A 26789-nucleotide genomic window follows, 5' to 3' on the forward strand; every position below is an offset into this window, starting at 1 on the left:
TGCTGTAAAAACAACAACAGCAAAACAGGTAATACAGTACTTTACTGTATAATTATATTGTACAATTACAGCAGTGTAGCTGAATGCCATTGAGCCCCCCATAATACATTTCTCTGTACATTACTGTAATACAGAATTACAGTAGCTAACTTTATACATTTTGCTGTAAATGTACAGCAATTTGTTACAGTGCTGTCTAACTGTCTGTCTGTCTGTCTATCTGTAGTTTAGCCATTCAAATAAACTACTACCCAGTGCTCAAGAGTCGTGTTTCCTTTTTTTCACTTGACTAAAATATCCTGCCTCTTCCTACTATTAGTGGAAAACGGGATCATATTTGGTGCAAGACATGAATTGAGAAATTCAGAGACAGCCCATCGAAATTATGACTTGTTTATATAATTTATAACTGTTTTATAGAAGTGCTAGCGATATTGCGTGCAGTTTGACTTGTTTCGTCATTTGGGGGCAAGAGCACAGCAAATGTTTTTTCTTTTTTTAATTATTTATTTTTTTACATGCGGGAGTAGTTTAAAGTGTCCGCGAAAGAGAAATCACTATCCAGATTGGAACGCATAGCTCTGAAATATCACGTTTTTGAATGGGTCTACGAGACTCTGATCTGAATTTGCCTGGATGGGATGCACGGTGAGTTTCATCTGTTGTGAAGACGACTTCCTGCAAATGCCTCTTGGCCAACATGAGAAAAATAAAGAGGATAAGAGACTGTTAAACAAGGTAAGGACCAATTCCCATAATGAACGTGTGAGTTTCTAAACTATAGCAGGGAAAGAAAATAGCACGTTATGAACTTGACAATGCATTTAACGAAGCATGCGGGGTTCTGCATGTGTCTACCTGCGGCAGCGTGACAGCTGTTCAAGCCACACATCGAGTGATAGTCGCCTACAGATTAAGCCTAAAGAGTAATAACGCCTTCATTGACACAATACAAGGTGACCAAACATGACATGTCTTCGTGAACTTGCAACCAGAATGATTTAAAATGAAATTAAACATGTCATGCCTGTGATCAAGTTGAACAAATTATGTTAAATGACCAAATTGGTATATTCATCAAAGACTCATTCATTCGAGCTAATCTGTTCAAAAAGTTTCAAATATATCACATCAACACATAGAGATTTTGCTAAATCAATTTCAGAACAGCATAGATCAATTGACTAGACAGTAACCAAATAAAATAATGTACACATATTTTGCAGACGTTATCGCAGTTGCAGCGAAATGCTTGTGTTTCTTGCTCCAACCGTGCAGTAATACCTAATAATGCAAAACAATACACACAAATCCCCAAATTAAAAATAAATGTATTAAGCAATGTTAGGATGAGCAATGTCAGAGTCTAGAACATCAATGTCAATTCAAATAAATTTGTATTTGTCACATGCGCTGAATACAACAGTTGTAGACCTTACGTGAAATGCTTACTTACAAGCCCTTAACCAACAAGAGTTAAGGAAAATATTTACTAAATAAACTAAAGTAAAAAAATAAAGAGCAGCTCATGTTTATATGTATATAATGGTGTCTATAAACATTATAGGCAGTATATTAATAGAAAAGGTGTGTACAGCAGTAGTTATTAAGGATGACCCTTGACTAGAATACAGTATATTACATATGAAGTGGGTAAAACAATATGTGCACATTATTAAAGTGGCCATTGACTATGTACATAGGGCAGCAGTCTCTAAGGTTCAGGACTGGGTGGTAGCCGGATAGTAACTGTGACTAAAGTTCAGGGCAAATAACTACAGTAGTCTAGACAATAATATGGTCTAACCTTGATTTGTCAGGTTACTTTGTAGTCAATTGGTCTATGGCTATGCTGTTCTGAAATTGATTATTGTTCTGAAATATTATTGTCTCTAGACAGGCAGTCAAGACAATGGTAACATGATATTCTCTTACATAATTAAAATACGTACCGCCTTGTAATCAACATCGGGGAAGGCGTGTTTGCCGTGAGGTGTGATATAAATTGCTGGATAGCTACTCTGCTGGATAGCTACTCTACTTGTGCCAAAATTCGACTGTAGGCTGTCAGCAAATATAATTAAAGTTTACACTATTCATCTATGGCAAAGACACTTATATGTTTCCCCTTTCATCTGTGTCTGGTGTTAGCTAGTTACTGGCTAGGTATGTGTTCAGCCAGCATGGAACAAAAGGGGGAAATGGTTGTTCACAACTCTGACGCAGTTGTCATGTCAACACATCAGTCGGTGCTGTTGTAAACTGCATTCGAAAATACATGCCAAACGGGAGATATAATAAAATTGACATCATTGATGCAATTTCAATGTTTGAGTTTCTTTGTGTGAGAGGATTTCACTGCAGCACTGTTCACTCCATTCAAGTTTCTTGACCTAGGCATTTCAGAGCTGCCACTCAAGGCAAGCTCATGAATATGAGCTTCCCACCCACTTGGCCTGTCTTTTCAAACTTCCTGGTATCTTGACCTGAGAGAAAAAGTAAAATAAATAAAGTTAACACTTCTATCGCCCAAAAACAGAACTGATATTTCAGTCACTCAAAAGGCTATTTTACAGGAGAATTAAAAAGACTGTTAGGGCCTTTTAATATTTTTGTATTCGAATATGTAATTTGCAGTAATATTTAAGAAAAATTTCACATGATCACCAGGAATGATATTTACTCTCACGGGTGGCCCAAAATAAATTCCATGCCCCTAAATGCCATCCCCTAATAAGACACACATCCTGAAAATAACCTATGGATTACATATAAATAATACCCAGCTGCTTGGTCAACCCAGCATAAAAGCGAATGAAAACCCAATTGATGTTTAAATCAACTCATGTTTGGGAAATTCAAACAATCCCACGTGTAAGGTTAGACATGGAATCTGTCAAATTATGCCGGCTTTCAAAGAGATGTATAATTCCTATTGAAATTCAGCCAGAATGTGGATATACAACCTTCAACAATTTATTCACCCACAACCTGTATTTATCATAACTGCCAAAGTTGGGACGTTGTAATATGAGACTACCTGAAGCATCTAAACTGGAACAACCATTTTAGTAACGGGTGCAGTAAATCCAAGTAACATATGGGATTAGTTTAGAAAATGTATGTAATTTATATTTGAGAAGAACAAGATTAATTGATCAATCCAAAAACATACATATCGAAACAATTCATTAAAATCAACTGCAATAGAGCATGCTGGGAAACATAATAATGATGGTCTTAGTTTTGCTTCAACTCTGGTAATTAACACCAACCCTGGTGTTATTTTAAACCAATGAGTGTTAATTCAACACATACAGAGTGAATTGTTATGGAAGAGATAGGCCACAAAAGTTCACAGAACGGGGCCGCCGAGTGCTGAAGACCGTAGCGTGTAAAATGAATCTGTTCTAGGTTGCAACACTCAGAGTGGAGGCTGTTATAGCAACAAAGGGGGGACAAACTTCATATAATTGCCCATGATTTTGAAATGAGATGTTCGACGAGCTGGTGTCCACATACTTCATGTAGTGTATTTCTATGGGCACAAGCACTGTTTATGAAAAACTGTTCACACCTCTCTTGTTGTTGGAGATAATTTTGCAGGTTTAAAGCTTATTTCCTGCAATTTTATACATTTTGCCATGTCTAATGTGTATTCATGTGATATTTGAGTGACACAGAAATTACAACAATATCTATGGGCTAAATAGCTGACATGTGTGAGTTGTTCTGGACATTTCTGACAAGCTATAGATAGCTCTCTAAGGTACAGTGCATTCTTAAAGTATTCAGACCCCTTGACTTTTTCCACATTTTGTTACATTACAGCCTTGTTCTAAAATTAAAAATCAATCTACACACAATACCCCATGAAAGCAAAAACAGTTTTTTATAAATGTTCGCAAATTTACAAAAAAACAAAAACAGAAATACGTTATTTACATAAATATTCAGACCCTTTGCTATGAGACTCGAAAATGAGCTCAGGTGTATCTTGTTTCCATTGATCATCCTTGAGGTGTTTCTTCAATTTGATTGTGGAGTCCACCTTTGGTAAATTCAATTGATTGGACATGATTTGGAAAGGCACACACCTGTCAATGTAAGGTCCCACAGTTGACAGTGCATGTCAACCAAGCCATGAGTTCGAAGGAATTGTCCATAGAGCTCCGAGACAGGATTATGTCAAGGCACAGATCTGGGGAAGGGTACCAAAAAATGTCCGCTTGGAGTTTGCCAAAAGGTACCTAAAGGACTCTCAGACCATAAGAAACAAGATTAACAGGTCTGATGAAACCAAGATTGAACTCTTTGGCCTGAATGCCAATTGTCACATCTGGAGGAAACCTGGCACCATCCCTACGGTGAAGCATAGCAGTGGCAGCGTCATGCTGTAGGGATGTTTTTCAGCGACAGGATCTGGGAGACCAGTCAAGGGAAAAATTAACGGAGTAAAGTACAGGGAGATCCTTAATGAAAACCTACTCCAGAGCACTCAGGATCTCAGACTGGGGCAAAGGTCCACCTTACAACAGGACAACGACCCTAAGCACACAGCCAAGACCACGCAGGAGTGTCTGAATGTCCTTGAGTGGCCCAGCCATAGCCCGTACTTGAACCCGATTGAACATCTCTGGAGAGACCCGAAAATAGCTGTGCAGCAACGCTCCCCATCCAACCTGTCAGAGCTTGAGAGGATTTTCAGAGAAGAATGGGAGAAACTCCCCAAATACAGGTGTGCCAAGTAGAGGTCGACCAAATATGATTTTTTTCAATGCCGATACCGATACCGATTATTGGAGGACCAAAAAAGCCGATACCGATTAATCGGCTGATTTTTAAAATTGATTTGTAATAATGACAATTACAACAATACTGAATGAACACTTATTTTAACTTAATACATCAATAAAATCAATTTCGCCTCAAATAAATAATGAAACATGTTCAATTTGGTTTAAATAATGCAAAAACAAAGTGTTGGAGAATATAGTAATAGTGCAATATGTGCCATGTAAGAAAGCTAACGTTTAAGTTCCTTGCTCAGAACATGTAACATATGAAAGCTGGTGGTTACTTTTAATATGAGTCTTCAATATCCCAGGTAAGAAGTTTTAGGTTGTAGTTATTATAGGAATTATAGGACTATTTCTATTTTTACCATTTGTATTTCATTAACCTTTGACTATCGGATGTTCTTATTGGCCTTTAGTATTGCCAGTGTAACAGTATAGCTTCCGTTCCTCTCCTCGCTCCTGCCTGGGCTCGAACCAGGAACACAATGACAACAGCCACCCCCGAAGCAGCGTTACCCATGCAGAGCAAGGGGAACAACCACTCCAAGTCTCAGAGCGAGTGACGTTTGAAACGCTATTAGCGCGCAACCCGCTAACTAGCTAGCCATTTCACATTGGTTACACCAGCCTTATCTCGGGAGTTGATAGGCTTGAAGTCATAAAAAGCTGCTAGCAAATGCACGAAAGTGCTGTTTGAATGAATGCTTACGAGCCTGCTGCTGCCTACCATCGCTCAGTCAGACTGCTCTATCAAAATCATACACTTAGTTATAACATGATAACACACAGAAATACGAGCCTTAGGTCATTAATATGGCCGAATCCAGAAACGATCATCTCGAAAACAAGACGTTTATTCTTTCAGTGAACTACGGAACCGTTCCGTATTTTATCTAATGGGTGGCATCCATAAGTCATATTGCACAACCTTTAAAGTTATGTCATAATTACGTAAAATTCTGGCAAATTAGGCGGCCCAAACTGTTGCATATACACAGACTCTGCGTGCAATGAACACAAGAGAAGTGACACAATTTCACCTGGTTAATATTGCCTGCTAACCTGGATTTATACAATATATACTTCTGTGTATTGATTTTAAGAAAGCCATTGATGTTTATGGTTAGGTACACATTGGAGCAACGATACGCATGCATCGATTATATGCAACGCAGGACACTCTAGATAAACTAGTAATATCATCAACCATGTGTAGTTAACTAGTGATTATGATTGATTGATTGATTGTTTTTTATAAGATAAGTTTAATGCTAGCTAGCAACTTACCTTGGCTTACTGCATTCGCGTAACAGGCAGTCTCCTCGTGGAGTGCAATGTAATCAGGTGGTTAGAGCGTTGGACTTTACTCAACTGTAAGGTTGCAAGATTGAATCCCCCAAGCTGACATGGTAAAAATCTGTTGTTCTGCTTCTGAACGAGGCAGTTAACCTGTTGAAACTCTAGGGGCGCAATTTCATTTTTGGATGAAAAACGTTCCCGTTTTAAACAAGATATTTTGTCACAAAAAGATGCTCGACTATGCATATAATTGATAGCTTTCGAAAGAAAACACTCTGACGTGTCCAGAACTGCAAAGATATTTTCTGAGCGTGCCCTAGAACGTGAGCTTTAGGCAAAACCAAGATGAGACGGCATCCAGGAAATGAGCAGGATTTTTGAGGCTCTGTATTCCATTGTCTCCTTATATGGCTGTGAATGCGAGAGGAGTAAGTCTGCCCTTTCTGTCGTTTCCCCAAGGTGTCTGCAGCATTGTGACGTATTTGTAGGCATATCATTGGAAGATTGACCATAAGAGACCACATTTACCAGGTGTCCGCCCGGTGTCCTGCGCCGAAATTGGTGCGCAAAAGTCAGCTGCAAGTATTTTTCCATGGAATTTAGAGAAGAATACAGGCTTCCACGAATGATATATCAATGAAGAGATATGTGAAAAAACACCTTGAGGATTGATTCCAAACAACGTTTGCCATGTTTCGGTCGATATTATGGAGTTAATTCGGAAAAAGTTTGACGTTGTAGGTGACTGAATTTTCGGTTCGTTTCGGTAGCCAAATGTGATGTACAAAACGGAGCGATTTCTCCTACACACAGACGCTTTAAGGAAAAACTGCGCATTTGGTATGTAACTGAGAGTCTCCTCATTGAAAACATCCGAAGCTCTTCAAAGGTAAATGATTTTATTTATTTGGTTATCTGGTTTTTGTGAAAATGTTGCGTGCTAAATGCTACTCAAAATGCTAAGCTAGCTTAGCATACTCTTACACAAATTAGTCAATTGCTATGGTTCAAAAGCATATTTTGAAAATCTGAGATGACAGTGTTGTTAAGAAAAGGCTAAGCTTGAGAGCAGGCGCATTATTTTCATTTTATTTGCGATTTTCAGAAATCGTTAACGTTGCGTTATGCAAGTGAGCCTGAGGCTTTAGTCACGATCCCGGATCCGGGATGGGGAGATTCACTGTTCCTAGGCCGTCATTGAAAATAAGATTGTGTTCTTAACTGACTTGCCTAGTTAAATAAAGATTAAATAAAGGTGTAAAAACAAAATTGGCCAAATCGGTGTCCAAAAATACAGATTTCCGATTGTTATGAAAACTTGAAATCGGCCCTAATTAATTGGCCATACCGATTAATCGGTCAACCTCTAGTGCCAAGCTTGTAGTGTCAGACCCAAGAAGACTCAATGCTTTAATCGCTGCCAAAAGTGTTTCAACAAAGTACTGAGCAAAAGGTCTGAATTCTTATGTATATGTGATATTTCGGTTTGTTTGTTTTTATACATTTTCAAACATTTCTAAAAATATATTTTTGCTTTGTCATTATGGGTTATTGTGTGTAGATTGACGAGGAGGAAAAAAACAATTTAAGTCATTTTAGAATAAGGCTGTGACAAAATCTGGAAAAAGTCAAGGGTTCTGAACACTTTCTGAATGCACAGTATACAATGACTAACATGACAAGAGGAACTGACGATGCACTACCCAATTCCAAAATTGCACCTTGTGCATTCTAATATTACAACACTGTTATATAATGTAAATGTTGAGCGGCTTCACTGCAGGTAGATTGTATGTTTTAAAATTCTATAAAAAATATATATATTCAAAAAGGCACTTTGGGATCAATGCAAATAAAGCTTTACACTCAGCAGTGTGTTAATTCAACACTGTGTCTATACAGGTCCACACTTTCAGTGTTAATTTAACACTGAGGAATTTGCTGTGTAAGAGTCTATATTTTCAGGGAATTAAGGCATAGATATGTTTTTCAACCATCTTCCATCCCATGGAAAGCAAATGCTTTGATTTCTGGTCATAGAGATGGAAAAGGGATCATAGATTATTTTTACTAGAAAATATCTTAATAGGTATTAGAGAAAGAAATACATCATAACACAATAGTGTTGAAGTAAAGCCCCTGCCAACAAATATCAACGTTTATATTTAGTTGTGCAGAAATCATTTGCCTTTAAGAAATATTGCCTAGTGGCTTTTCATTCTGTTTCCAAAACCCACATATCGTTTCTAATTTATCTAATTTATCTCCCTCATGAAAGAAGGAAGGAGGGAGAATAATGAAAGTTAAGTAATAAGTAATAAGTAAAGGTAAACCTACCAATTAGGTATAGTGTCTTTACTGATAACAGTTTTGTTTATGAATTATGAAGTACAGTGCCTTGCGAAAGTATTCGCCCCCCTTGAACTTTGATCACTCTGGATGAACTGCAGAGATCTACAGCTGAGGTGGGAGACTCTGTCCATAGGACAACAATCAGTCGTATATTGCACAAATCTGGCTTTTATGGAAGAGTGGCAAGAAGAAAGCCATTTCTTAAAGATATCCATAAAATGTGTTGTTTAAAGTTTGCCACAAGCCACCTGGGAGACACACCAAACATGTGGAAGAAGGTGCTCTGGTCAGATGAAACCAAAATTGAACTTTTTGGCAACAATGCAAAACGTTATGTTTGGGGTAAAAGCAACACAGCTCATCACCCTGAACACACCATCTCCACTGTCAAACATGGTGGTGGCAGCATCATGGTTTGGGCCTGCTTTTCTTCAGCAGGGACAGGGAAGATGGTTAAAATTGATGGGAAGATGGATGGAGCCAAATACAGGACCATTCTGGAAGAAAACCTGATGGAGTCTGCAAAAGACCTGAGACTGGGACGGAGATTCGTCTTCCAACAAGACAATGATCCAAAACATAAAGCAAAATCTACAATGGAATGGTTCAAAAATAAACATATCCAGGTGTTAGAATGGCCAAGTCAAAGTCCAGACCTGAATCCAATTGAGAATCTGTGGAAAGAACTGAAAACTGCTGTTCACAAATGCTCTCCATCCAACCTCACTGAGCTCGAGCTGTTTTGCAAGGAGGAATGGGAAAAAATTTCAGTCTCTCGATGTGCAAAACTGATAGAGACATACCCCAAGCGACTTACAGCTGTAATCGCAGCAAAAGGTGGCTCTACAAAGTATTAACTTAAGGGTGCTGAATAATTTTGCAAGCCCAATTTTTCAGGTTTTGATTTGTTAAAAAGGTTTGAAATATCAAATACATGTCGTTCCACTTCATGATTGTGTCCCACTTATTGTTGATTCTTCACAAAAAAATACAGTTTTATATCTTTATGTTTGAAGCCTGAAATGTGGCAAAAGGTCGCAAAGTTCAAGGGGGGGCGAATACTTTCGCAAGGCACTGTATTTTTTAAAGGTACAGGATGGCAACAATAACTGCCCGAGTTACACCAGGAACTCACAATCCCTCCTCAGTGCTCAGACTGTCCACAATAAGCTGAGAGAGGCTGGACTGAGGGATTGTAGGCCTGTTGTAAGGCAGGTCCTCACCAGACATCATGCTGCCTATGGGCACAAACCCACCGTCGTTGGACCAGACAGGACTGGCAAAAAGTGTTCTTCACTGACGAGTCACGGTTTTGTTTCACCAGGGGTGATGGTCGGATTCGCGTTTATCGTCAAAGGAATGAACGTTACACCGAGGCCTGTACTATGGAGCGGGATCAATTTGGAGGTGGAGGGTCCGTCATGGTCTAGGGCGGTGTGTCACAGCATCATTGGACTGAGCTTGTTGTCATTGCAGGCAATCTCAACGCTGTGCGTTACAGGGAAGACAACCTCCTCCCTCATGTGGTACCCTTCCTGCAGGCTCATCCTGACATGACCCTCCAGCATGTCAATGCCCCCAGCCATACTGCTTGTTCTGTGCGTGATTTCCTGCAAGACAGGGATGTCAGTGTTCTGCCATGGCCAGAGAAGAGCCCGGATCTCAATCCCATTGAGCACGTCTTTTCTGTTCGTCACATGTCTGTGGAACTTGTTCAGTTTATGTTTCAGTTGTTGAATTTGTTCATACAAATATTTACGCATGATAAGTTTGCTGAAAATAAATGCAGTTGACAGTGAGAGGACATTTCTTTTTTGCTGAGTTTATTTTGCCAGTGGATGAACGTGTGCGGGCAGCCTAATAAAAGAGCCCGAAAACATCATTACTGGTTGTGTTTATGCCACAATAAAATGTAATACATTTAAAAAGTTAAATGACAAATCTTTATGACTAGGCCCACAGAGATGCTATTGAATTAATAGAGATTCTAAATATAATTCTATGATTAGGCCCCACGGCCGGTCCGCCACCATTAGGCAGGATTAGGCAGCCACCAGAGTGGCAGTTTGATGAGGATGGCATTTTCCGAGCAAAACTGACCAAGACGTTGTTTTCTGTAGCCCATAGACTGGAGACCAAATGTATTACAATGTCATGTGACAGACACTTTTTAAATCATTAACTTGTTAATGAGAAGAGAGAGTGCAGGAGAAAGTTAACTAAAAAGGCAAGCGGGCAGACATCAGCTTTGGAGCAGCTGCTGCATAATCAAATAAGAGATGGACGGTAATGGTGCTGAAAGTAATTCATTTAAACAATTGTCTTGGTTTTAATTCAACTTCACTCACAACGAGGGATTTGTTGGAGCCTATTTCTTCCTGTAAGAGGTCGGCCTGCCTGTTTGACACACGCAATTATGCTATCCATAGATTTGTCGGTATAGCCAAATTCTCCAGTACTGTCACTATGCACTCCACAATTACCTCCGTGTCTGGGAAGGGCTTGGTGTGTTTTGTTAGAACCAGGGCTTGAATTGAGTGAGGGTATGCCATAGCCTACCCTTTGCTAAAGAAAAGGGCAAAATGGATACCTATTGTTAGCTTTATATTTTGAATAAATGAATAAAAAGGATCCAGATAATATAAAGTGTTCTATAACAATGCTTTACTCTGTGACGCCTTATGCTAGAAACAAGTGATAAATTCCCCACAAAAGACGTAACTCTCATGCATATGGGGATATATTGATTAGTCTCTATGACATTCTAAATCTGAGCTGCAGCCTTCAATATTTGAGGAGTCAAAACATTTACTTTGCTATTCTGTCCCTATTAATTGAACTTTTCACTTTCTGAAAAGAGATGTTTAAACCCAGGCAGCTTTTAGGGAAACACTTCTTTTGTTGGGTTTACGCAACAGACAAGTAGACAGCAGTTTAAGCTTACATTCTTATACATTGGTTGAGGCTCTGTCTGGGTGGAAAGGTCACTTTTGAAAGTGTCATGCTTAGATTCATAAGGATGTCTAATATTTATTAATTTGCAAACAGCGACTATTTCGTTGAAAATAAGACACTCTGGTTTGACATTAGAAAAATATGATAAGAATGCCTATTTCTCTGTCCATTCTTCCCTGAAACTTCGATTTTCATCACCCTCCTTTCTTTTGAGACTTTTTCAGAGCAACAAGTTTCTCTTGATTGCACGCTGTTTTTCCCCAATCAACGCACAAAGGGATATAAAAAACACATTTAATAAGACATTGGTGATTTTATCAGTGTAATCCAATTCAAAATATTAGGATATGTTACTGACATTGAACATATTATATAGCTTACTAACCAGATGTGATAAAAAAAGGTGTTTAATTTGTAGCGTAGGCCCATGAATTGGACTGCTATTATGTTCTGTTCTGCCCAAGGCCAAACTTGTTGCCGACCCCTGCGGGACACTATTCTAGTTTATTAGGTATGGGAGGGGGAGGCAATTTTATGTCTCTCCTCGGATGGCAGAACGTCAATGGCCGGGCCTGTTAGGCCCATACACTTTTTGGATGCATCCACGTGCACACATAGGAGGTTCCATACCGGAAAGACATTAAATCTACTTTCACCCCTGACACTACTTTTCTTTACTGTGCTCTACAGGTACTGAATTCTACTCTACTGTGCTGTGCTCTACTGTGATTCCCAAACTTGGGAAAGATAGACGTCTTGTTTGGAGACGGAGCCTATTAGAATAATAGCCAGTGTGTAGAATAATATACAAACATGCAAAGGGGGATATTACATTTGTCTACCTTTTCAGGATACATCACCATGAAGGGAATGACATTTCAAGTATGGCATGTCTTTCGTGATGCGATTCACAGCAGCACTGACAGTAGTGTTGACATGACAACTGAGTTTTGAACGACCCTTCCCCCTTTTGTTCCATGCTGGCTGAACCCCTACCTAGCTGACACTAGACACAGATGAAAGGGGAAACATATATGTTTCTTTGCCATAGATGAGTATTGTAAACTTTTAATTATATTTGCTGACAGCCTACAGTCAAATGTATGTACCAGTAGAGTAGCTATCTAGCTATACTGAACAAGCATATAAATGCAACATGCAACAATTTCAAAGATTTTACTGAGTTACAGTTCATGTAAGGGAATCAGTCAATTGAAATAAATTCATTAGGCCCTAATCTGTTGATTTCACATGACTGGGTGGGCCTGGGAGGGCATAGGCACACTCACTTGTCAGCCAGGCCTAGCCAATCATAATTAGTTATTCCCCACAACAGGGCTTTATTGCAGACAGAAATACTCCTCAGCAGGACCCCCCAACCTCCACTCAGATGAACCCCTGATTTAGAGGTCCTGGGCTGGCTTGGTTATGCGTGTCTGCGGTTGTGAGGCCGGTTGGACAGACTGCCAAATTCTCTAAAATTATGTTGGAGGCAGCTTATGGCAGAGAAATTAACATTAAATTCTCTGGCAACAGCTCTGATGGACATTCCTGCACTCCCTCAAAACTTGCAGACATCTGTGGCATTGTGTTGTGTGACAAAACTACATATTTTAAAGTGGCTTTTTATTATCCCCATCACAAGGTGCACCTGTGTAATGACCGAGCTGTTTAATAAGCTTATTGATATGCCACACCTGTCAGGTGGAGGGATTATTTTGGCAAAGAAGAAATGCTTACCAATAGGGATGTAAACAAATTTGTGCACAAAATTTGAAAGAAAAAGCTTTTTGTGAGTATGAAACATTTATGGGATTTTAATTTCAGTTTATGAAACATGGGACCAACACTTTATTTGGTGGGAAAAAATGAATGGTGGGAAAACGATTGGAACCATTTCCCTGTTTGGCCTCAAGGTTTTATGGGTATTATGACACCTCCGCTGTGGGCCTCTATTGTCCCTCTAACCTCTCTGACATCATTGCAAATGCAATTGAAAATCACATCAAACACTTAGCATCAAAACAGTATCTTGTTTTTAAAACTCACCTCAAAGTGATTGATCGGTTTGTACAAAGAAGTTTAATTACAGGTTGAAACTGAGTGGAATCATGGTTGTTTGGATGTTGTTTCAAAGCCTAACACAACGAAATGGACAGGGCTTTCTAGGGGGGTGATGATTAATTCAAAACACCCATAAGCATATTAGAGTGTACTGTATTCATAGGCATATACAGTATATCACAAAAGTGAGTACACCCCTCACATTTTTGTAAATATTTGAGTATATCTTTTCACGTGACAACACTGAAGAAATTACACTTTGCTACAATGTAAAGTAGTGAGTGTACAGCTTGTATAACAATTTGTAAATTTGCTGGCCCCTCAAAATAACCCATACACAGCCATTAATGTCTAAACCGCTGGCAACAAAAGTGAGTACACCCCAAAGTGAAAATGTCAAAATTGGGCCAAAAGTGTCAATATTTTGTGTGGCCGCCATCATTTTCCAGCACTGCCTTAACCCTCTTGGGCATGGAGTTCACCAGAGCTTCACAGGTTGCCACTGGAGTCCTCTTCCACTCCTCCATGACGACATCACGGGGATGGTGGATGTTAGAGGCCTTGCACTCCTCCACCTTCCGTTTGAGGATGCCCCACAGATGCTCAATAGGGTTTAGGTCTGGAGACATGCTTGGCCAGTCCATCACCTTTACCCTCAGCTTCTTCAGCAAGGTAGTGGTCGTCTCACTTTTGTGATATACTGTATATGAGCCCAAGCCTGAAAAAAAAACGTAATTAAATAATGATTGTGCATAGCCTCCAGCATATTACTCACGGCATAAAAACAGATTTAAGATGTCTTTGGTACATAATTGGTCTACCCTGTACTCCAAAATTAAACACATTCTAGTAATCTACTTTGAGTGTGTACTGTAAAATGCAAATTAATTACTTAAAAATCATACAATTTAGTCACCTACAAACAATCAAGATTTCTGGCTCTCACAGACCTGTAACTTCTTCTTTAAGAGGCTCCTCTTGTCCTCCACTCGTTACCTGTATTAATGGCACCTGTTTGAACTTATCAGTTCAGTATAACTTGAACTTATCAGTTATCAGTATAAAAGACACCTGTCGACAACCTCAAACAGTCACAAACTCCACTATGGCCAAGACCAAAGAGCTGTCAAAGGACAGAAACAAAATTGTAGACCTGCACCAGGCTGGGAAGACTGAATCTGCAATAGGTAAGCAGCTTGGTTTGAAGAAATCAACTGTGGGAGCAATTATTAGGAAATGGAAGACATACAAGACCACTGATAATCTCCCTCGATCTGGGGCTCCACGCAAGATCTCACCCCATGGGGTCAAAATGATCACAAGAACGGTGAGCAAAAATCCCAGAACCACACGGGGGGACCTAGTGAATGACCTGCAGAGAGCTGGGACCAAAGTAACAAAGCCTACCATCAGTAACACACTACGCCGCCAGGGACTCAAATCCTGCAGTGCCAGACGTGTCCCCCTGCTTAAGCCAGTACATGTCCAGGCACGTCTGAAGTTTGCTAGAGAGCATTTGGATGATCCAGAAGAAGATTGGGAGAATGTCATATGTTCAGATGAAACCAAAATAGAACTTTTTGGTAAAAACTCAACTCGTCGTGTTTGGAGGACAAAGAATGCTGAGTTAAATCCAAAGAACACCATACCTACTGTGAAGCATGGGGTGGAAACATCATGCTTTGGGGCTGTTTTTTTCTGCAAAGGGACCAGGACGACTGATCCGTGTAAAGGAAAGAATGAATGGGGCAATGTATCGTGAGATTTTGAGTGAAAACCTCCTTCCATCAGCAAGGGCATTGAAGTTGAAACGTGGCTGGGTCTTTCAGCATGACAATGATCCCAAACACACCGCCCGGGCAACGAAGGATTGGCTTCGTAAGAAGCATTTCAAGGTCCTGGAGTGGCCTAGCCAGTCTCCAGATCTCAACCCCATAGAAAATCTTTGGAGGGAGTTGAAAGTCCGTGTTGCCCAGCAACAGCCCCAAAACATCACTGCTCTAGAGGAGATCTGCATGGAGGAGTGGGCCAAAATACCAGCAACAGTGTGTGAAAACCTTGTGAAGACTTACAGAAAACGTTTGACCTCTATCATTGCCAACAAAGGGTATATAACAAGGTATTGAGATAAACTTTTGTTATTGACCAAATACTTATTTTCCACCATAATTTGCAAATAAATTCATTAAAAATCATACAATGTGATTTTCTGGATTTTTTTTCTTCATTTTGTCTGTCACTATGACGGACAAAATGAGGGAAAAAAATCTAGAAAATCACATTGTAGGATTTTGTTTACCTATGATGAAAATTAACTTGCACAATTGGTGGCTGACTAAATACTTTTTTGCCCCACTCTATGTAAATGTGACATTTAAGTTTTTTATTCGTAAAACATTTGCCCCCCTCAAAAATAATACAGTTTTTGCTTTGTCATTAATGCGTATTGTGTGTAGATTAATGTGGGAATTAAAAAAAATCTATTTTAGAATTAAGCTCTAACGTAACAAAATATGGCAAAATTTAAGGGGTCTGAATACTTTCCGAATGCACTGTATATTAATTAACGGTCAATTAATGTGAGTCTTTTGTAGGACAATACCTGGCTTACAAAATGTCATGACCGCCACAGCGCTTGTCATGTCACCCTGTCCCGTTAATAATCCTGCCAGCTGAATGCAGGGCTGAATTTAGGGCTCCTGAGTGGCGCAGCATTCTAAGGCACTGCATCTCATTGTATAGAGGCACTGCAGTTTCTAGTTTCTAGTACAAATCCAGGCTGTATCACATCCTGCCGTGATAGGGAGTCCCACGGCGCACAATTGTCCCAACGTCGTCCGTGTTTGGTCCGGGTAGGCCGTCATTGTAAATAAGAATTTGTTCTTATCTGACTTGCCTAGTTCTAGAAAAGTTAAATAAAAACTTAAATGCAAGTGTTTGACATGGGGGAGAGACCAGTACCTTCATAATCAACCTTTAGCAATGTAGAAGCAACAGTTATTATTCATTCTTTGGTCATCATACTTTCATTCAAATGTCATAACATTTCATGATAAACATGATTTTGACTGTTCATTACCTTTAAAAATCACATCACATTTAGGAGCCACCGCTGCTTAATGAATATAGGGGAAACACTCAGGACCCATGTGGTCATTCTGTTCACTTACTCTAGTTCAATAACCGAAAGAGATTCTTTCAAACTCAAGTGTCATATCATAGCTGACACCCCAGACATCTTTAAATCTTATTTCGAAGTAGATATATAACAGCGTTTTTGGAAAACGTGGTCACATAAAAAACTGAGGCAGATTTTACGGTCATTCTGTTACCAAATTGCATCTGCGCTGTCCCTCAAGTAAATGTGTCCTACAAACATTTTCAGTGGCAATTGCTCAAAGTAGACTTTTTGGTGTATGGTTTGTTCAACTTTGCAATCAATGGTTTTGGCTTGGCATCGATTTTAAAGTGAAAAAGTGAGTCTCGGCGTCACTTCGTTACTGTAGAATTGGCTCTCAGTGATGAACCGTGTGTATTTAAGACAGAGGCCATGAAGAGTGCTGCTGCGACACTGTGGTAGACTGCACTAGGCAGTGTCTGGGCGATGGGCAGAGAAGTGGGTTAGGGGAAAGGGTCAAGGTAAGGAGGGGTGATGGGGTAGGGATAACAGGGACTGCTTTGTTGTCCATGGCTTCATAAGTGGAATGAATAGAGGAATGTGGTCACAGACCTGTGCTCTGAATCCCTTCTCTAGTTCACAGTGCCCTCTCAATTCACTGATTTCAAAGTGTATTTTCTTGAGCCTGACCAAATTTCAAGTTTTTGTTCTCCTATTCTACGCTCGGCACCAACATTTTCAGAGAAAATGCTGAATGCTGTTTGTCAAAAAAAAATAGAACATTCACATCCTTTATGTGATGGCAATCATACTGTACAGACAGTTGAAGTGGGAAGTTTACATACACTTAGGTTGAAGTCCTCAAAACTCGTTTTTCAACCACTCCACACATTTCTTGTTAACAAACTATATTTTTAGCAATTCGGTTAGGACATCTACTTTGTGCATGACACAAGACATTTTTCCAACAATTGTTTACAGACAGATTATTTCACTTATAATTCACTGTATCACAATTCCAGTGGGTCAGAAGTTTACATACACTAAGTTGACTGTGCTTTTAAACAGCTTGGAAATTTTCAAAAAAGGATGTCATGGCTTTAGAAGCTTCTGATAGGCTAATTTACATCATTTCAGTCAATTAGAGGTGTACCTGTGGATGTATTTCAAGGCCTACCTTCAAACTCAGTGCCTCTTTGCTTGACATAATGGGAAAATCAAAAGAAATCAGCCAAGACCTCATGTCTGGTTCATCCTTGGGAGCAATTTCCAAATGCCTGAAGGTACCACGTTCATCTGTACAAACAATAGTACGCAAGTATAAACACCATGGGACCACACAGCCCTCATACCGCTCATGAAGGAGACGCGTTCTGTCTCCTAGAGATTAAAATCCAGACTACGGTTTGCAATTGCAGATGGGGACAAAGATCGTACGTTTTGGAGAAATGTCCTCTGGTCTGATGAAACAAAAATAGAACTGTTTGGCCATAATGACCATCATTATGTTTGGGTGAAAAAGGCGGAGGCTTGCAAGCCGAAGAACACCATCCCAACCGTGAAGCACTGGGGTGGCAGCATCATGTTGTGGGGGTGCTTTGCTGCAGGAGGGACTGGTGCACTTCACAAAATAGATGGCATCATGAGTCAGGAAATGTGCATATTATGTGCATATTTTGAAGAAACATCTCAAGACATCAGTCAGGAAGTTAAAGCATGGTCACAAATGGGTCTTCCAAATGAACAATGACCCCAAGCATACTTTCAAAGTTGTGGCAAAATGGCTTAAGGACAACAAAGTCAAGGTATTGGAGTGGCCATCACAAAGCTCAATCCTATAGAAAATTTGTTGGCAGAACTGGAAAAGCATGTGCTAGCAAGGAGGCCTTCAAACCTGACTCAGTTACACCAGCTCTTTCCGGAGGAATGGGACAGAATTCACCCAAGTTATTGTGGGAAGCTTGTGGAAGGGTACCCAAAACGTTTGATCCAAGTTAAACAGTTTAAAGGCAATGCTACCAAATACTAATTGAGAGTATGTAAACTTCTGACCCACTGGGAATGTGATGAAAGAAATAAAAGCTGAACTAAATCACTCTCTACTATTATTCTCTTTACTATTATTCTATTAGGATTAAGTGTCAGGACTTGTGAAAAACTGAGTTTGAATGTATTTGGCTAAGGTGTATGTAAACTTCAGAATTCAACTGTATGCTCGTATCGGATGTGTCGTCACTCCATTGCTAAGGGCTCTTACTTTTGGGAAGCGGGTCCTTAGCTTTGTGAGAATTCGCTTTTAACCACAGTGAATGTAATCAGGTAATCAGGTTTGAGCTTATGAAATTATACATTCTTTGAAAAAAAGGTGCAGGGTTCTTTTGTTTGTCCCCATTTGGGAACCCTTTTTGGTGCTGGGTAAATCCCTTTACAGAGGGTTCTATCTAGAACTTTCTATGTAGGGTACTTCAAAGAACCCTGTGTATATGGTTCTACCCGGAACCCTCTCTGGAGATTTTTTTACAAGGAACCCTTTTATCTTTGGAGGGTTATTCCTAGAACCTCAATCATCTAAACTGGAACAATCATCTCAGTAACAGGTGCAATAAATCTGTTCTAACAGATTGGACTAGCTTAGAAAACTGTATGTTATTTGTCTTTGTGTAACATAAATGTATCAAACAATTTTACTCTGAAAATCTCCCTGCATTAGAGAATGCTGGGAAATATGATATATGGTTCTATGTAGAACCCTTTTTGTCTCCCGAAGAATCCTTCTTGCCTTCCAAGAGTCATCCTTTGTTCTGAGAGTGTATGGTGCTGCAACTGGTGACACATCTCAAATTCAGCCTTCATCATCATAGGTTTTGCCTGTTGGAATTGTTATTTCCTTTCCGAATTACCACCCTTGATTTCTCCATCCATGGAAGCAATGAAGAGGGATTAGGCTGATTCTAAACGAGGGAAGATAAATAGTTGGACCATAAAATCACATGGCTCGCTTTCCAACATTTGCTGGGCCTTTGCTGGTACAGTTGGCAATGTAGCTTTTAGGACTGAGGGCGCCCATGTACCCAAGGGACACGAGTTGCTAGTCCCCTAATCAGGCTTGTTTTCCTGTAGTTAAACAAATCAGTGGTGTCTGAGTGTAATTTGGAAAATGTGAGCAGAATGCAAACTTCTCTATAGGTCATTAATAGACTCAAGCTGAGTCTTAATGATAGCATAGACCAAGAATGGTTGGTAAACTATACTACAGGGAAGGGAGTGAGCTGCTATGCTTGAGTAAAGTATTATGGGGTGTCCTCTACAACATATAATTGTGTGTGTGTGGTACAAATTAATTCATATAAAGGAGAAGTGGCAGCGTGCCTACTGTACATATTCGGTTGTAATCAGCTAACAGCCTACGGATGATTATAGATTTGTAGTGATGTTGTTTTTCATCCCTTTTCTCTTTCGTAAGTTACACAGTTAAGCACCTGTGTATGATTATCTGTATGTATGCTATTATCTTTATGTTTGCATGTTATAAGGCATAGGTGTGAGTTAGGTTGTTACAGGTAAAATAAGTCTCTCTCTCTCTGTGTGTGTGTGTGTGTGTGTGTGTGTGTGTGTGTGTGTGTGTGTGTGTGTGTGTGTGTGTGTGTGTGTGTGTGTGTGTGTGTGTGTGTGTGTGTGTGTGTGTGTGTTTGTTCGGCTTCCAACCTTCCAACCTCCTTTCATTAGAGCACACTGCACTTTGTATACCAGGGTTGGCTGGCCTTCTCTAGTCACTCGTAGGCTCAGTCACTGGTATACTTTTATTTACAAAGCCATTTTGGGTTTACTACCTTTTTATTTGTGCATTTTTATTGTTCAGAAATGTGGTGGGTACTGTCTTCGTTCGCTGGACCCTCTGTGAATTTGCTAACTGTTCCAAATGTCCAAACTGTATTTGGTAAAAGGGCTTTTATGTACTCTGCGCCATCGTCTTGGAACACCTTCCAAAATAATTTTAAACTGGAAGAACCTGTCCCGATTGGTGTTTTTAAATCATTGATGAAGGATTTTGAGGCTGATTCCCTGACCTGTCAATGTTTTTAATTTGCTGTTTTATACTCTTGTGAATTCAATGGTTTTTACTAGATTACTTGTAGTTTTTCATGTTGTCTGTCTGTAATTTTTTTGTGAAGACTTGGTGCTGCCTATCTTGGCCAGGGCGCTATTGAAAAAGAGATTTTAATCTCAATGAGCCCTTCCTGGTTAAATAAAGGTTAAATAAAAATAAACCAAAATAGAACTTTTTGGTAAAAACTCAACTCGTTGTGTTTGGAGGACAAAGAATTCTGAGTTAAATCCAAAGAACACCATACCTACTGTGAAGCATGGGGTGGAAACATCATGATTTGGGGCTGTTTTTCTGCAAAGGGACCAGGACGACTGATCCGTGTAAAGGAAAGAATGAATGGGGCAATGTATCGTGAGATTTTGAGTGAAACCTCCTTCCATCAGCAAGGGCATTGAAGATGAAACGTGGCTGGGTCTTTCAGCATGACAATGATCCCAAACACACCGCCCGGGCAATGAAGGATTGGCTTCGTTTGGCTTACCTATGATCAAAATTAACTTGCACAATTGGTGGCTGACTAAATACTTTTTTGCCCCACTGTACATTGGTACACTATGCACCTTCTTGAACTAGTTAGGTAAAGTGGCATTCATCAAATGTGGTTTAATGTAGAAGTATTCTGCTCATACAGTGAAATACTGTATCACAGGTAAGTCAATGCCATTGACAGATACAACACACACACACGCGCACACACACTGCTCTTACTACCAGTTTCATCAATCAGAGACCGACAGCACAAACCAACACTTCTTTTCATCCCTCAGGTGGGAATAAATCAGAGCAGATTGAAGGAATGATTCAGTACAAGGGGGGATTCCAGGGATATATAGGAGGTTGAGGGAGAGACTCACCACGTGAGGTAGCCAATAGGAAAAGGAAAGGGAAAGTGTGTGTGTGGGGGGGGGGGGGGGTACCTAGTCAGTTGTACAACTGAATACATTCAACTGAAATGAAGAAGGGTAATCTGGAATTTTGTGAACTTCTTTTACCGTATAGAAAATAGAGGTAGTTGTAGTAGTAGTAGTTGTAAAGAGCCTTGCTTTGCTTTGCTCGACACCTATAGTTGCTGCCTTTGAACTTGCCGGTGCAAAAAAGTTAATGAACGTTCTTTAATTCATTCATTTGGCCCGACAGAGGAAACCAAATAAAGGAACCACCTTTGGCCTACATACCTGTGTGTTTTCAAGTGTAATCAAGGTAGTGTTCTCTAGATTTGGCTGAGGGCTATAGCTGGCAGCAAACTAATGCTTAAGATTTACAATCAGTGTGCATCTACTAAATCAAGCAGACTGCTCTGTTCTGGCCGTCCACTTGATAAGTAGGCTCATTTATATCTTCCACTGTGCCTGAAAGGTTAGATTAAGGGATACTTTCATCCCCAAATCTATGTTTGTCAAACATTTTCATACCACATACTTCATACCAACTGGTGTGCAGAACAGATAGTAACACTTGAAGGGTACCTATGTAAGGACTTCACAACCCATACCAAATCAAGCCCTCCCCAATTGAACCTTCCCAGACAATTGTGTCATCTATCATTGTCTATGGAATGTACAAGACACCTTTAATGAAATCCATACAGTAGGAGTCAGGTGCAGAAACGTGCCATTGGTGAAAGTGTTCAAAGTGTCTTTGGCCCTTCCCATTAACCCCTATCTCCCCCCCATAGCTATATGCTAACATTCAACGTTGCAGCTGTGTTTTGTTCCCTGAGGAATGCTGCATTATTTTTAGACCTCTTCTTCAGCCTCACCCCAACACTGCGCACACAAACAAACATGCACACACACACACACACCTTTTGCTGTGTGGCTCAGCGAGATGGGACAGAACTTACTGATCTTTTTGGCTTCTTTGGTTCAGTTGTTTTCTTGCCTGTCTACTGTAATAACATGGTTAAGCTGAGGTTGCCTGACTAATATATCCGCCATGCGTCAAAGATTGGTGCAAACATATATTGGTTGTTGCTGATCCATCAGACAATTTACATTATAAAATGTGGGACAGCGCTGTTGTTCATGTGAATTGCTTTTACTGATTGGAATGATAGAAAATGATGTGTCTGACTACTTTGAATGTGATTTTTTGAATTGAATAGTGGTGGGTCAATGTAGCAGCGGCAGCAGCCTATAAGAATAGTTGGAGGTGGGGCTTTTTGGGGGGGTGTGGCTTTTTTTGCCAACCAGTGAGAGTAATTGTCATTCCAGTTAATCTGGTCTTTTGCATTTGTTATTTAAACTTGCCCAGATAGGTAATTCTGAAGTAAAAAGTGAATTTGGAACAAGATGTGAAAATGGGTTCTATTTACATGAAATATTGTTAATTATTTATTAGGTTTGACAAAATATAAATAGGTTGCAGCTTGATTTATAGGTTTGTTACAGTTGGCATTGAATCATATACTGTATTTGGTTTCAACCAATGTTATTTATCAATTGAAGAAACCTAACTTATTTACTTGTCACCAGTTTTAACCATTATTTTGAAAGTACGCTTTTTATTGTAATGTATTACTGCACTGTTGGAGCAAGAAACTTTCCACTGCACCTGCGAATGACATCTGCAAAATATGTGTACACGAATAATACAAGTTTATATGATTTCAGTTTAATCTATTTTTAAAGTTGATCCAAATAGTATTTTTTTTTCTACAGTGTAAGAAGTGACAATGAGCAACATGTTGATACAGCACTGCAATGAGCAAAGAAGAGGGAGAAAATGGAAGGCTTACTAACCCCTCCTCCCACCTCCACCATGTGTGCAGGTTTTAGTGTTTAGTGCTTCCATAGAATGCTAGTGTTGTGTAATACCACCAAACACCTTGATCTCATGGAGGGCACGTCTTTCAAAAGGAAAATCAAAACGGGTTTCGCAATATCTTGACTCGGAGAAAAGTCGGGTGGATATGTGATCTGTACAGGAGGATCCTACTGAAGCATTGACGTGAATGGATTTGCTTACCCTGGCCTGGAACGTAGAATCAACGAGCTGCAAGTTCAACGGCTAAAGTTCGAAGACAGTGGGTAGAAAGGGGCAGAAATACAAGCTGTGTTGAGTGATCAACACATGAATGACCAACCAAAGGTGTAAACACTGGTTGAATCATCTTTTTTTTTCCCACACATCATTTCAACAAAACAATGTAATGATGACGTTGAATCCAACATGGAAAACTGATTGGATTTGCAGAAAGTAATCATCTTATGGGAATTGTGTTTTTTTTTCCCCCACACAACTTTGAACCTAAATCCAATGACATGGTGCCATTTTTTGTTGATTTCATGTTGAATTCACGTTAGTTGACAACTCAACCAAATGTAAATAAAAAACTAGATGTTGAACTGACGTCTGTGTCCAGTGGGTAGTTAATTGTGCCCATAATGTATATTGGTGAAGTAAAGTTATGTGAAGATGTTTTAAGGCAGAAAGATCATGATTTATTTCAAGCAACTAGAGGTCAATGATTCAAACCACATTTTAACGCCCTACATGATTATTTATGAGTTTTTTCCCCTTACTAGATATGACTTTGCTGATAGCTACTTTTTTTGAGGAAATATGTACTTACTATGACTGTGATATGTTGTTGTAGATATCTTCAACTGAATGCACTAACTGTAAGTCGCTCTGGAGAAGAGCATCTGCTAAATGCCTAAAATGTAAAATAAATGCGCCTCATTTTATGGAAACCCAAAGTAATCCATGGACTCGAAAGAGAGTCAGTAGGGGGTTGTTTACTTTGCTACCGCATAGTATTAACTCTGGGGGGATTTAGACAGAATATCTGGAGCACTCAAACAAACACAGATCTGGGTAAACTACCCATTTAAAAAGCCCTCCTCTCTCCATCTCAAGCCAAAAAAACACTCTCTGACCCCTGCTCAATCAATTCCCACCAAATTGACCTTCTGCTGGCAGGGGGTTCCCCAAATTTTGTAATTACCTGATAAGGGTATGTGGCGAAGTGAAAGTTACCTTACCCACCATTCCGTGCTGCATTCCAGCAGGCTCTAGGCTGTGGGGGAAACAGTGTGTCCTCTGTGCTGTGTCTCTGGGGCAGCCTCGTCTCCCTCATCTCTCTCTTACCTGCCAGCACTGACCCGCCTAGGCCCCAAACAGACCCTGCTCTGTCCATTTTTATTGTGGAAAGATGCCCACTCGTATATATGCATGACCTGGGAATGAGTTTACATGTCTGCATGTGGAGTTTACTCTGCTTAATTTACCTCTGTGCCTATACACACACTTAGTCTTTCAACTATGTCCAGTCATAATTTCTGTATTAATTTCCTAGTGTTAGTACCTAGCCTTTAAAATACACATATCCCCATTTTATTCAATAGATGTATTGACCGTTTCTTTTTTCTCTCGTAAGGATAGCAAAACTTACTATGTTGGATAAAGTCCATTTAGCACAGATTGCTCTTATTCTAGAGCAGCTGACCTAATGTACCTTACGATTGGGTTGTTTTTAGACAGTCAATCAAAATGTGTAGCCACCTCAGAAAACCTGTTGCAAGAGAGAAACCAAGAGGATGATTGCCATGTGGGCTTATCTTTGTTCCCAGCATTTTATTTATATTTCACTATGCAAGTCAGTTAAGAACAGATGATTATTTACAATGACAGCCTACCCCGGCCAAGCCCTAACCCAGACGACACTGGGCCAATTGTGTGCCACCCTATGGGACTCCCAACCACAGCCGGTTGTGGTACAGCCTGTAATCAAACCAGGATCTGTAGTGACGACTCTAGCACTGAGATGCAGTGCCTTAGACCACTGCACCAGTCGGGAGCCATACATCTCTTGTGTGAGGCACATTTCAATGTCAGATTAAGATCCGACACATCGTTATGCTTTTTTTTTAGCTGCCTCTGTTGAATACAGATTTGTGTCTCTGTTGGGTAAATCCATTTGAATTCTATCGCCCTTGGACAGCATCCATTTTGATTCAAACAAAACCTTCCCTACATGTTTGATGAAAGAAGTGGTGAGAAAGTGACTTTTTTGTACCTGAATGCCAAAACATTCATGATATAAGGGTGCTCAAAGTTGACCCATTTTGCCTACCCCTCCATACCATGAGACTCCCATGTCATCATCACTGGAAAAGATAAACAGTCGAGTTTGATGTTATTTAGAAGCTGACAAACAGTGTTGTCAAACTATTTTATTGTTTCTTCAAAAAAGGGATTAAAAAACGTGTGTGATTTTTAAACCTTTAACGTCAGTTATCTATAAACGCGTAAACTCCAATTTTTTTTCATATTCACATTTATTGTAGTTTAGACCATTGGCTGATACAACACTCTCTTGAATACAGGGTGGGTGTCATTTTAATCATTAAAATATAATTTATAGAATGGAACTATACCTTCAGACCACTGCGATTTAGGTGGTAGACCATTGAATTGTATATTGAATTGACAATTAAAACTTCTAATTACTAACACAAAAGATGACCGCCGATCCAACTACTGTCGAATGTCAGCTTAAATGGTCATGTTTATTCTATTAACTACTGTATGTTTCTATGATTTCAGTAGGTTTCCTGTGGTGGATTGACAGTTTCGTTTAAAACAATGGATATTCCCATTCAAGTCAACATTCTCTGATGTGTGGACCTCCAACCATCTTTATGGTACCATTTTGAAAGTTGAAATTTCAAATGTATTCCCATCTTAGTACATTTAATCAGCCAAAACATGACACACACCCTGTATTCAGAGCATGTTGTGTCTTAACCTATTGTGGGCACAACACAAAAACCTTAGATGAGCTACATCATATGCGAATATGAAAAAAAATGCGCTTACGCGTTTTTACATAATTGACGTTAAAGGTTAAAACATTTGACATTTATTTTCCAGAAATTATAAAATAGTTTGACAACCCTGTTTGTAAGCTTTTAAATGATATCAATCTCAACCGTTTATCTTTTCCAGTGATGAAGACATGGATGTCTCATGGTAGGACGGGGGATGGAAAATTTTGAGCTCACTTTATCCCTTGAATATTTTGTCATTCAGGTCCAAAAAGTCACTCTGAGCATTTCTACAATGGGCAAATATGTATGGAAGGTTGTCA

General features: G+C 39.6%; 1 protein-coding gene across 4 annotated transcripts in view; it reads left to right on the forward strand.

The window, feature by feature from the left end:
- Positions 1-501: 501 nt before the first annotated feature.
- Positions 502-26789, forward strand: part of LOC135547286 (tensin-1-like) — a 293490-nt gene continuing 267202 nt past the window's right edge. For all 4 annotated transcript variants that reach the window (XM_064976121.1, XM_064976124.1, XM_064976126.1 and 1 more), the window contains exon 1: positions 502-738. In XM_064976121.1, coding sequence (XP_064832193.1) covers positions 637-738 — 102 coding nt within the window. In that variant the 5' untranslated portion in view covers positions 502-636. The remainder of the gene's footprint in view (positions 739-26789) is intronic.

This window comes from Oncorhynchus masou, chromosome 10 (assembly GCF_036934945.1).
Source record: "Oncorhynchus masou masou isolate Uvic2021 chromosome 10, UVic_Omas_1.1, whole genome shotgun sequence".
Lineage (NCBI taxonomy): Eukaryota > Metazoa > Chordata > Actinopteri > Salmoniformes > Salmonidae > Oncorhynchus > Oncorhynchus masou.